Genomic DNA, 12,298 nt, shown 5'->3' on the forward strand with positions numbered 1-12,298 from the left:
GTGTCTGTGGAATGGTGGGGTATGTCCCAGTGTCTGTGGAATGGTGGGGTATGTCCCAGTGTCTGTGGAATGGTGGGGTATGTCCCAGTGTCTGTGGAATGGTGGGGTATGTCCCAGTGTCTGTGGAATGGTGGGGTATGTCCCAGTGTCTGTGGAATGGTGGGGTATGTCCCAGTGTCTGTGGAATGGTGGGGTATGTCCCAGTGTCTGTGGAATGGTGGGGTATGTCCCAGTGTCTGTGGAATGGTGGGGTATGTCCCAGTGTCTGGGGAATGGTGGGGTATGTCCCAGTGTCTGTGGAATGGTGGGGTATGTCCCAGTGTCTGTGGAATGGTGGGGTATGTCCCAGTGTCTGTGGGATGGTGGGGTATGTCCCAGTGTCTGTGGAATGGTGGGGTATGTCCCAGTGTCTGTGGAATGGTGGGGTATGATGCTTTTCTCTGGCGTTCTGCCCCACCCCTGCTCCAGGGCCTTGAAGCACAGTTACTCGGAAACGTGGTGAGGAAAGAACGGCCTGAACTCGAGGAGCAGAAAGATTCGCTGGTGATGAACATTGCAGCTGGCAAGAAGAAACTCAAAGAACTGGAGGACGAAATTCTCAGGTAAGAGGTTCAGTCTGATCCTGCAATGGCAAACGTGAAGGAGTTCATCAGATTGAGTTGCCCCAGGGGATGCTGGTCACTGAATGGAGAGTTGCAACCAGACAATTGGGCTGACTGGGAGGGAGACCAGTTAGAGGCTCGCTCTGCTGATTGAAGGCGGAACCAGTTCATGGGTGCTGTCCTTCCCAGGCTGATGCTAGCTCAACAGTAAACTGCTTCGAAGGATAGGATGGGTGATGGTAATTGTGGTGGTGATGGAGGAGGGTGGGTGTGGGAGGTAGGGGGAAGATGTCCCACTTCTCTCGATCCTGAACCTCACGTTGTGAGGTGGACACTCTGCCCAGGTGCTGAATTTCAGGCTGAGGGTCCTTGTTTCCTGTTCTCTCCAGGCTGTTGAATGAGGCAACGGGCTCACTCCTTGATGATGTGCAACTTGTGAACACACTGCAGACCTCGAAGGTGACTGCCACTGAGGTTGCAGAGCAGATCGAGAGCAGTGAGACCACGGAAGTGAAAATCGACTCAGCTCGAGAGGTTCGTACACACACATTCACCAAACTCAACCCGACTCACATCGGAAAGGGCACAGTTAACCTTCACCTTTCTGGGTCTAATGTAAACTTTTTATTGCAAAAGCCTGCTTAAGTCCTTAGCAGATGCATTTCCACGTGAAATGAGTACAGAATGGTGTGAACCGAGATGGTAGATACAGACTCCTCCTGGCTGCCTGTTAAACTTGAAGGCTATCAGTACAAGACACTCATTGATCAATCCAAGTGGGAGTTCAGGAGAAACCTCTTTAGCCAGAGAGCAGTGAAACTCACCGTCACACGGAATGGTCAAGGTGAATGGTATGAAAACATTGAAAGGTGGGGGGGGGGGGGTGCAGGAAGGATATTCTGAAAGGGGGTATAAAGAGAGGCTTGAAGGAATCTTGACTGAAAGATAAATATTCCTGAAGAAGGGCCTGTGCCCGAAACGTCGAATCCCCTGTTCCCTGGATGCTGCCTGACCTGCTGTGCTGTTCCAGCAATAAAGTTTCAACTTTGATCTCCAGCATCTGCAGACCTCACTTTCTCCCAGATAAATATCAACACAAACACAGTGAGCTGAAAGATATGCCAGATTTGAAAGTATCCCTGTCCTTTTCTCCTTCTCTTCCTTTCTCTCTCAGCCTACCCTTGACTTTCTGCCCCGTTTTCAGACACTCAGCTCTGGAGCTAACATAGAGATGGATGAGGCTTTCAGAAAGCTCTCCCTCGGCTCTCTGTGTGATATGTTGTATCATTAGGACAGCTCGATGGTTTACTCCATGGCTTCTTGTGTACCCTTTGAGGGGAAGGTGTTCCTATCCGGTGTCCAGCTGCTTGGGTTCCACTGGGTATCTATGTGACCAGTGAGACCAGTCTGTTTCTGAAAGGTGCTGCTGTCAATAGGACAGGACGTGACATGACGTTTTGGGTAAATTATGGATGAAGATTTCCTCGACGTGTCACTCTGTCTGCCATGATTTTCAAAGGGGCCACTCAATTTTTGTTTAATTTGGGTTGCACCACAGGCAGTGATCCTGACTGAACTTCTCCCAGCACCCAAAGCCAACATGTCAATTCCTAAGTTACGTTTGCAGAGAGTCCTTGTAGCATTTTCTTTTGACCATCACGATAGAATGCCACAAGCTGTCACTTTCTGACAAGATTTGCTTTGAGTGTCAGACTTTATGGCGAGGTGACCATCTCATCGCAGTTGTGACTGTCTCTGGGTGGGGGGAGATTGAGTGAGCCCTCAGCCTCTGTAGTTCTGTCCAATCTCCAGCTGCTTCTCAAGGCCACTTGAGCTTCTTGACATGATATAGTCCACGTCTCACGTGGGTAGACTATGCTGATGGGTTTTATAATACAAGGCTAAAACAGAAAACCCTACAAGACTCAGCAGGCCTGGCAGCTGCAGTGCACAAAGAGAGAGAGAGAGAGAGACTGTTAACTGTGGCTAATGGCCTGCCTGGGATGAGGTATGAGAGGGGAAGGTGGGTGAACGTGGAAATCTTTCCACAGCAAGGGTCAGTTCCTCCAGGTGAGACTGAGAGGGAAGATTATCAACAGCAGAGGGTTACTGGGGAAGATGGCCAGTCTTTAAATATCGTCTGTATATGTCTGTTAAAACTCAGGGTTACCGCTCATGTGCTGAGCGAGCCTCCATCCTCTTCTTTGTGTTGAACGATATGGGAAAAATCGACCCCATGTACCAATTTTCACTGGACGCCTACATCGACCTGTTCAACCTGAGCATAGAGAAGAGTAAACGCAGCCCCAAACTGCAGGAGCGCATCACCAATCTCAATGAATATCACACCTATGCTGTCTACAGGTAAGCGACCAGTCTAATGAGGGCTCAGGGTCAGACTGGGATACTTCACACAACCACTGTCACTCTTGTTGAAACCCAGTCCATTACATTGACTGGATGAAAGACATTGCCTGACAAATTTGTGTGCTCACCACCTATAAACCTGGTACTGGACAGCCCAGCCTGGCTGTGGGGCATTTGTTCATTCTTATGTTCTAGGGGATGCACTGAAAGCTGGTCCCATTAAGAGTGCCTTGTGATGAACCAGCACAACCACCAGCAAGTGGCTCATTATGGACACAACTATATCTCAATTCCTTCTTGGTCCCAGAAACAATTATCTGTTAACCCAGCCAAAATCTATCAGTCCCAGGTTGTTCCTCTGTCAGGATCTGTGGGGAGGAGATCTGGTGCTCCTGTGTGCAGGGAGTAGTTGGGTGATATTTAATTCTCCATTCTTCCTAGGTATACATGCAGAGGGCTCTTTGAGCGACACAAGCTTCTTTTCAGTTTTCAAATGTGCATCAAGATCCTGGAGGTGGCCGGGAAACTCAACATGGACGAGTACAACTTCTTCCTGCGTGGGGGTGTGGTGAGTGTCTACCAGTGAGTGTGAGGGAGGGAGATGTGCTACAGTGAAGGTATATCAGATGGGAAGAGAAAGCAGTTTCTGTGTTGTGTGGTTTGACCCAGTGGGAATGCAGTGAGTGTCACAGTGGGGATGCAATGGGTGTGCCAGTGAGTGTGTGGTGTGTCCCAGTGGGGATACAGTGAGTGTGTGATGTGTCCCAGTGGGGATTCAGTGAGTGTGACAGTGGGTGTGTCCCAGTGGGGATGCAGTGTGCCAGTGGGATGCAGTGAGTCTGCCAGTGGGTGTGGAGTGTGTCCCAGTGGTGATGCAGTGAGTGTGCTAGTGGTTGTATGGTGTGTCCCAGTGGGGATGCAGTGAGTGTTCCAGTGGGTGTGGAATGTGTCCCAATGGGGATACAGTGGGCGTTCCAGTGGGTGTTTGGTGTGTCCCAGTGGGGATGCAGTGAGTGTCCCAGTGGGGATGCAGTGAGTGTGCCAGTGGGTGTGGAATGTGCCCCAATGGGTATACAGTGGGTGTGCCAGTGGGTGTGTGGTGTATCCCAGTGTGGATGCAGTGAGTGTCCCAGTGGGGATGAAGTGAGTGTGCCAGTGGTTCTGACCCAGTAGGGTTGTAGTGAGTGTGCCAGTTGGTGTCGGGTGTGTCCCAGTGGGGATGAAGTGAGTGTGCCAATGGGTGTGGGGTGGGTCCCAGTGGGGATGGTGAGTGTGCCAGTGGGTGGGTGGGTCCCAATGGGATGCAGTGAGTGTGGCAGTGGGTGTTGGGTGGGTCCCAGTGGGGATGCAGTGAGTGTGCCAGTGGGTGTATGGTGTATCCCAGTGGGGATGCAGTGAGTGTGCCAGTGGGTGTGGGGGTGTGTCCCAGTGGGGATGCAGTGAGTGTGCCAGTGGGTGTGGGGTTTGTGCCAGTGATTATGCAGTGAATGTGCCAGTGGTTGTATGGTGTGTTCCAGTGAGGGTGCAGTGAGTGTGCCAGTGGGTGTGTGGTCTGTCCCAGTGGGGATGCAGTGAGTGTCCCAGTGGAGATGCAGTGAGTGTCCCAGTGGAGATGCAGTGAATGTACCAGTGGGTGTGTGGTGTGTCCCGGTGTGGAAGCAGTGAGTGTGCCAGTGGGGATGCAGTGAGTGTGCAAATGGGGATACAGTGAGTGTGCCAGTGGGTGTGTGGTGTGTCCCAGTGGGGATGCAGTGAGTGTCCCAGTGGAGATGCAGTGAGTTTGCCAGTGGGTGTGGTGTGTCCTGGTGAGGATGCAGTGAGTGTGCCAGTGGGTGTGGGGTGGGTCCCAGTGGGGATGAAGTGTGTGCCAATGGGTGTGGTGTGTGTCCCAGTGGGGATGCAGTGTGTGCCAGTGGGTGTGAAGTGTGTCCCAGTGGGGATGCAGTGAGTGTGCCAGTGGGTGTGGGGTGTGTCCCAGTGAGGATGCAGTGAGTGTGCCAGTGGGTGTGGGGTTTGTCCCAGTGATGATGCAGTGAATGTGCCAGTGGTTGTATGGTTTATTCCAGTGAGGGTGCAGTGAATGTGCCAGTGGGTGTGGAGTGTGTCCCAATGGGGATAAAGTGAGTGTGCCAGTGGGTGTGTAGTGTGTACCCAGTGTGGATACAGTGGGTAACCCAGTGGGGATGAATTGAATGTGCCATTGGGTGTGTGGTGTGTCCCAGTGGGGATGCAGTGAGTGTGCCAGTGGGTGTGTGGTGTGTCCCGGTGAGGATGCAGTGAGTGTGCCAGTGGGGATACAGTGAGTGTGCCAGTGGGTGTGTGGTGTGTCCAGTGGGGATGCAGTGAGTGTGCCAGTGGGTGTGGGGTGGGTCCCAATGGGGATACAGTGAGTGTGCCAGTGGGTGTGTAGTGTGTACCCAGTGTAGATACAGTGAGTGTCCCAGTGAGGATGCAGTGAGTGTGCCAGTGGGTGTGTGGTGTGTCCCAGTGTGGATACAGTGTGTGTCCCAGTGGGAGATGCAGTTAGTGTGCCAGTGGGTGTGGGGTGTGTCCCAGTGATGGTGCAGTGAATGTGCCAGCGGTTTTATGGTGCATCCTAGTGAGGATGCAGTGAGTGTCCCAGTGTGGATGCAGTGAGTGTCCCAGTGGGGATGCAGTGAGTGTGTGGTGTGTCCCAGTGGGGATGCAGTGAGTGTGCCAGTGGGTGTCGGGTGTGTCCCAGTGGGGATGGTGAGCATGCCAGTGGGTGTGGGGTGGGTCCCAGTGGGGATGCAGTGAGTGTGGTAGTGGGTGTGGGATGGGTCCCAGTGGGGATGCAGTGAATGTGCCAGTGGGTGTGGGGTGGGTCCCAGTGGGGATGCAGTATCCCAGTGGGGATGCAGTGAGTGTGCCACTGGGTGTGCCAGTGGGTATGGGGTGTGTCCCACCAGTGGGTGTAGTGTGTGTCCCAATGGGGTACTGTGAGTGTGCCAGTGGATGTGTGGTGTGTCCCAGTGAGGATGCAGTGAGTGTCCCAGTTGAGATGCAGTGAGTGTCCCAGTGGGTGTGTCCCAGTGCGGATGCAGTGAGTGTGCCAGTGGGGATGCAGTGAGTGTGTGGTGTGTCTTAGTGGGGATGCAGTGAGTGTGCCAGTGTGTCCCAATGGGGATGAAATGAGTGTGCCAGTGGGGATGGTGAGTGTGCCAGTGGGTGTAGGATCTGTCCCAGTGGGGATGAAGTGAGTGTGCCAGTTGGGATGCAGTGAGTGTGCCAGTGGGTGTGTCCCAGTGGGGATGCAGTGAGTGTTCCTGATAATCAGGGAATGAGATAAATCCATATGAGTGGCTAGTTTGGGTGTTTTGGAAGGAAGACCAGATCAGAGTGAAAGTGGGAGTTGTGAAATTCTCATTGAGCGTTGGTCCAGGGTGTGGGGGAGGGGAGGAGTTAGGATAATGAGTTTAGATTTTAATTCAGGGAGATGTACCAAGGAGGAATGGCAGGTAGGAGGGAAGATTCAAAGCTCCAGAGGCATAAAAGTGGGAATGTCAGCGGGAAGATTGATACTGGAGGTTCTCTAACATGAACAATTACATAGCAGCTTTAATGCAATAAACATTCCCAAACTGTCTCATAGACTTCCCCACAGAATGCAGCAATGAGTCACATAAGGAGATATTAGGACAGGTAACAGAAGCTAGGTCACAAAGTTAGGTATGAAGGAATACCTTAAACAAAGAGAGATGTATATGGACTGGATTAGCGAGGGAATTCCAGCCCTCAATAGTGAAGTGATTAAAATGGCCCTTTGCAAAAGGTCAGGATTGGTGGCACTGCCGAGACCCTGTATGGTGATGGATTTGGAGGAGGTCATGGAGATAGGGGGAAAGGAGGGAGCTGAAACTAAATCTGTCATTGTTACCAGTGAGCACGGGAGAGAGAGGTGTGAATGTGAATCGTGCAGAGCCAGGGTTAGAGGGCGAGGTTGGAGCCTCAGCTCAGCTATCTTGTCAGGAGGGACTTCTTCAGCTGTATACCCAGCAATGGCGATGGTCTTCAGAGTGCAGGTTGTTGGTAATTGAAAGGTTCCAAAGTTAACTGGAAAAAGTGAGGATTTTGTTTCTTGCGTCCTGCAGGTGTTGGATAGAGAGGAACAGATGGATAATCCTTGTCCTTCCTGGCTTGCTGATGTCAACTGGGACAACATCACAGAGCTCGATAAATTAACAAACTTCCATGGTATTATGAACTCCTTTGAGCAGTATCCCAAAGACTGGCATGCTTGGTACACCAATGCTGAGCCAGAAACAGCTGTGCTGCCAGGTGGGTATCCGTGGTGGGTATCTTCTACTGGGCAGCCTCCCTGTTGGCCATGAACATCAGGAGACTGTGGACTCAATTTCCCGGTGATCATGCATGCAATTGTCAAATGGAATTAACAGCACAGAAACAGGCCATACAACCCAACCAGTCTATACGGGTGTTTATAATGCACATATCTTTGTTGAACCTCCCTGAACCCCTCCTCGCCTTTCCCCAATGGCATGTGATTATCTCCGTGTCTCTTCAATGCATTCTGACTTGTGAAGCTGCTTACCCACCCTGTCTAGCCTGATGGCATCGCTTCACCAGCCTATCTCCAAGGAATGAGGGGCTTCCTCATCCCTCCTGCTAGTGTGAGCCAGCTCCTACCTGATCAGACTGAGTTTGAGCTCACTCCCAGCTCCCCACTGTACAGCAGCTTCCAGCTAGGCATGGAAACTTCAGGTCAGCCCGTCTCAGTCTAACGCAAACTCTCTCTCTCCAAGTCAACCTCACCTTGTATTTCCAGGGCTGTTTGCTTTTTTTGTATGCCACACTAATTCTCGTGTTAATCTGACAATATTCTTCCTTTGGTGAACCTCCTTCATGAGATACCCTATCTCGCCAAACCTGATCAGAGACATTCTGCACTGACCACCATCCGTGCCAAGTCTCAATCTCCATAACACTCCCGGCATCTACCCCACCTCACATTGTGTGTGGTGACTAGAAAGGGCGAGTTGCTGTAGCTGCCACAAGGACTTGCTGGTGTTTTGAATTCCCCCTATCTTGCTCTCTCCAGTTGAGTGGGATAATACCTGCAATGAGCTCCAGCGCATGCTGATCGTACGATCCTTAAGGCAGGACCGCATCGCTTTCTGCGTGACCTCGTTCATTGTCAACAACCTTGGCTCCAAGTTTGTGGAACCTCCTGTGCTGGATATGAGATCGGTCAGTGAGAAACAGGGCACCCAATCAGAATTCCAGCAAGCAGCCAGTCTTCAGGAATCCTAAACCAATCCTGTCCCTCCTCACAGGTCATTGATGACTCCAACTCGAGGACGCCGCTGATATTTGTGCTCTCCCCTGGGGTGGATCCCACTAACTCCCTGCTCCAGCTTGCTGAATACTCTGGTATGGCGAACAGCTTCCTCGCTCTCTCACTGGGTCAGGGTCAAGCCCCCATCGCCACCCGTATGATTACAGAAGGTGTAACAGAAGGTATGTCCAGCTCCTCGGTCAACCTCGTCCCACCTAGCTTCCCCTTAAGCAGATCTATTCTGTTTGATTCAACCATTCCCCTGTCTCAACTATCCCCCCTATCCATGGTCATCAGTTCCACACTCTCAGCAGTCTCTTGGTAAAGAGGGTCTCCGTTGAATTATTTACGGCGGTAATTCTGGAGCTGCTGACAACTGGAAGCATTCTGACTGTTTTTGAGTTCATGCCCCCTGTCGGAGCCTCCAGGCCCTCCATCAAAGTACCTGAGCTTCTCCGTTAGCCAGCCTTGCATCCATTCCATTGGGCTGACAGTCAGTGTCTGGAGGAACTTTCTCACACCACTCCCAAGTTTACCTTTCACTATGGTAAGGAGTCAGCCTTTTGTCACTCGTTTGATCAGATGTGCCTGTGGGACTCTGTCCCCAACACACAGTAACTAGCCAGCCCCTCCCATCGATCAGGCAAACCATGTGCTGCTCCCTCTCCCCTGTCATAGCATCCAACGGTACTCAAACAGTTCCATGGCCTTGCTTTCATTAGCCTGCACAGCAAGCATTGGTCGAATGATGGATGATATTGTTTCGGAACTATCCAGGCCTCTCATCCGTCACATCGGGGAAATGAGAGACAGGGGAGAAGTAATACCAGGTGATCTGTTTTCTCTTTGTCTGACTGACAGGTAACTGGGTGTTCCTTGCAAACTGTCACTTGTCGCTGTCATGGATGCCCCAGTTGGATAAGCTGATAGAGCAGCTGCAAGTGCAGGATCCACATCCCAATTTCCGCCTCTGGATAAGCTCCAGCCCTCACCCTGACTTTCCTGTCTCCATCCTACAGACCAGCATCAAGATGACGACAGAGCCACCAAAGGTAACTCACAGGGAGCTCACCTGCTTCCAGCTTTCAGGAATTCCGTTCACTCTTTCTATGGGATGTGGGCATCCCTAGTAAGACTAGTATTTGATCCCCAACCCTTAATTGCCCCCTTGAACTGAGTCGCTTTGCTAGAGGGCAGTTGAGAGTCAATCACATTGCTGTGGGTCTGGAGTCTCGTATAGGACAGACCGAATAACAATGGGCAGACTTTAAAAAGGCATTAATCAGCCTTACAGGATTTTACAGCAATAAACCATGAATCATAGTTCGGGCTGATCAAGTCTGTATCACCAAAACTACCCGAAATCTATACTCACCCCACTTTCCAGCACTTGCCCCTTCAAGTGCTTATCCAAGTACCTTTCAAAGGTTGTGAGGTTTCTTTCCCACCTCAAATCCCCTCCCAGGTGACACATTCCAGAACCCCCCCACCCCGCCCTCTGGGTGAAAACAGCTTTCCTCACATCCTCTCTTTCAAGGTAAAACTATCCTGCCTTGGCATTGACCCTTCAACGCAGGGGAACGCTGCTTTCAATCTACACTGTCCATGTCCCTGATCAGCTCATCCATCTCTCTCATGTCCCCCTCGTCAAGCTTCTGTGCTCCAAAGAAAACACCCGAGTCTATCCTGCCTCACAGTCACCGTTATACTAGCTGTTTATTCCAGATATTATTTTCATTGAATTCACATTTCCGGATGTGAACCCAATCAGTGAGGAATGTTTCAGGACCGGTACAACTTCCCAGTTGAAAGGTGTTGGAAAGCAGGTTCTCTTTTATACTTGGACGGGGACAGAGGAGGAGCAAGAGGGTGCAGGGTATAGGGTCAAGATCAGAGTGGTGCTGGAAAAGCACAGCAGGTCAGGCAGCATCCGAGGAGCAGGAACATTGACGTTTCGGGCAAAAACCCTTCATCAGGAAGTATAGGGTATCGGCGTCCAATGCAAAAGACACAGGGGTTGGAGGAAGAAGCCAATCATTAACCTGGCTCTCTGGATTATTTGTCCAAAACATTAACTCACCATTTCTCTCACAGATTCCTTATCTGAAGATACATCCGAGGAAGAGGAATGTTCCCTGGGGTCATGAATGTCCCACTGTGTCTGTAACCTGGGTGCAAATATCCTCACACGGACTTATTGCAATCAGGGGATTTCCAGTTATTCACGGGGCTGTGGGACTATTTACACTTGTACATTCAAAACGACAGCACTCTGAAATTACTTGTCTGTTCACTTACTTCCTCACTCATGACCATCTCTCTTTCCTCCACCCACTCCACCCTCTGTGTCCCTCAGGGCATCAAAGCAAACATGAAGCGCTTGTACAACCTTTTGACCGATCAGCAATTCAAACGTTGCTCCAAACCCAGGAAGTTTAAGAAGCTGCTGTTCGCCCTGTGTTTCTTCCACAGTGTCCTCCTGGAACGCAAGAAATTCCAACAGCTTGGCTGGAACATTGTCTACGGTTTCAACGACTCAGACTTTGAGGTTGGCATGTTTACTTAGAATGAGCGGCTTTTGGCAGGCTCCAGGTCACTTGGGTCACAGAAACCACTTTGTCACCTGTCTGGTTTGTCTCAATATTGTATATTCCACTCTTTTTTTTAGAAAATTTGTTTGTGCTCAACAAATTCAGAATCAGGCTGCAAAATATACCCAAAGATCCATCAAACACTCCCCAGGGACAGGGACAGCACGGGGTTAGATACAGGGTAAAGGTCCCTCTACACTGTCCCCGATCAAACACTCCCAGGGACAGGGACAGCACGGGGTTAGATACAGAGTAAAGGTCCCTTTACACTGCCCCCTCATCAAACACTCCCAGGGACAGGGACAGCACGGGGTTAGATACAGGGTAAAGGTCTCTCTACACTGTCCCCCATCAAACACTCCCAGGGACAGGGACAGCACGGGGTTAGATACAGAGGAAAGCTCCCTTTACACTGTCCCCAGCAAGTTTTTGTTTGTCCAGCCCTGGTCGCCTGTACTTATAGAGTCATAGAGATGTACGGCATGGAAACAGACCCTTCGGTCCAACCCGTCCATGCCGACCAGATATCCTAACTTCCAAAGCCTAGATAAATGGAACAAGGCCGTTGTGTTAATTCTTGATGTAAATACTGATCTTTCCTTGCAGGTATCAGAAAACCTCCTGAGTATTTACCTGGATGAGTATGATGTAACACCGTGGGATGCGCTCAAGTATCTGATAGCAGGGGTGAATTATGGAGGCCATGTAACCGATGACTGGGATCGCCGGCTGCTGAGCACATATATCAACGATTACTTCTGTGACAAAGCAGTGACCACCCCTTACTACAAGTAATTCGTGTTTCACTTGCTGAAATGATCTAACCGAATGCACATCAGTCAGATAATTGCCAGTCCAGGATCCGGGGTTGAGGGTAGTCAGGCACATTCCTATCGGTCCATTCACCAGAAATAGCAAATTTCCAACAGTCTCTGACACAGAGACAATATTAATGGGATCTCTCAGGGTGCTGTTCCTTGCAAATCTTCCTCAAAGAGTTTTGTTCCAAATCCACTTTCAGGAATATGGGAACAACATATTTTGCAGCATGGATCTCTGGGATTTTATCATCACACAGTGACTGGACAGGGGTCTGCAATTCCCCCGCATGGTGATGGGACGAGGGTCTGTGTCTGTGACACCCCCACACGGTGACGGGACGGGGGTCTGTGTCTGTGATGCCCCCACACGGTGACGGGACGGGGGTCTGTGTCTGTGATTCCCCCACACAGTGACAGGACGGGGGTCTGTGTCTGTGATTCCCCCACACGGTGACGGGACGGGGGTCTGTGTCTGTGATTCCCCCACACGGTGACAGGACGGGGGTCTGTGTCTGTGATTCCCCCACACGGTGACGGGACGGGGGTCTGTGTCTGTGATTCACCCACACGGTGACAGGACGGGGATCTGTGTCTGTGATT

At 50.9% G+C, this 12,298-nt stretch overlaps 1 protein-coding gene across 1 annotated transcript in view; it reads left to right on the top strand.

The window, feature by feature from the left end:
- Positions 1–468: 468 nt before the first annotated feature.
- Positions 469–12,298, top strand: part of LOC122548111 (dynein axonemal heavy chain 2-like) — a gene marked incomplete at its 5' end in the record, with an annotated part of 27,859 nt that continues 16,029 nt past the window's right edge. The window contains 10 exons of the mRNA XM_043686670.1: positions 469–602; positions 992–1,136; positions 2,767–2,966; positions 3,411–3,537; positions 7,082–7,268; positions 8,050–8,198; positions 8,285–8,468; positions 9,148–9,338; positions 10,643–10,834; positions 11,484–11,668. Of these exons, the coding sequence (XP_043542605.1) occupies positions 469–602; positions 992–1,136; positions 2,767–2,966; positions 3,411–3,537; positions 7,082–7,268; positions 8,050–8,198; positions 8,285–8,468; positions 9,148–9,338; positions 10,643–10,834; positions 11,484–11,668 (1,694 nt within the window). The remainder of the gene's footprint in view (positions 603–991; positions 1,137–2,766; positions 2,967–3,410; positions 3,538–7,081; positions 7,269–8,049; positions 8,199–8,284; positions 8,469–9,147; positions 9,339–10,642; positions 10,835–11,483; positions 11,669–12,298) is intronic.

Source organism: Chiloscyllium plagiosum, unplaced genomic scaffold (genome assembly GCF_004010195.1).
Source record: "Chiloscyllium plagiosum isolate BGI_BamShark_2017 unplaced genomic scaffold, ASM401019v2 scaf_13069, whole genome shotgun sequence".
Taxonomy (NCBI): domain Eukaryota; kingdom Metazoa; phylum Chordata; class Chondrichthyes; order Orectolobiformes; family Hemiscylliidae; genus Chiloscyllium; species Chiloscyllium plagiosum.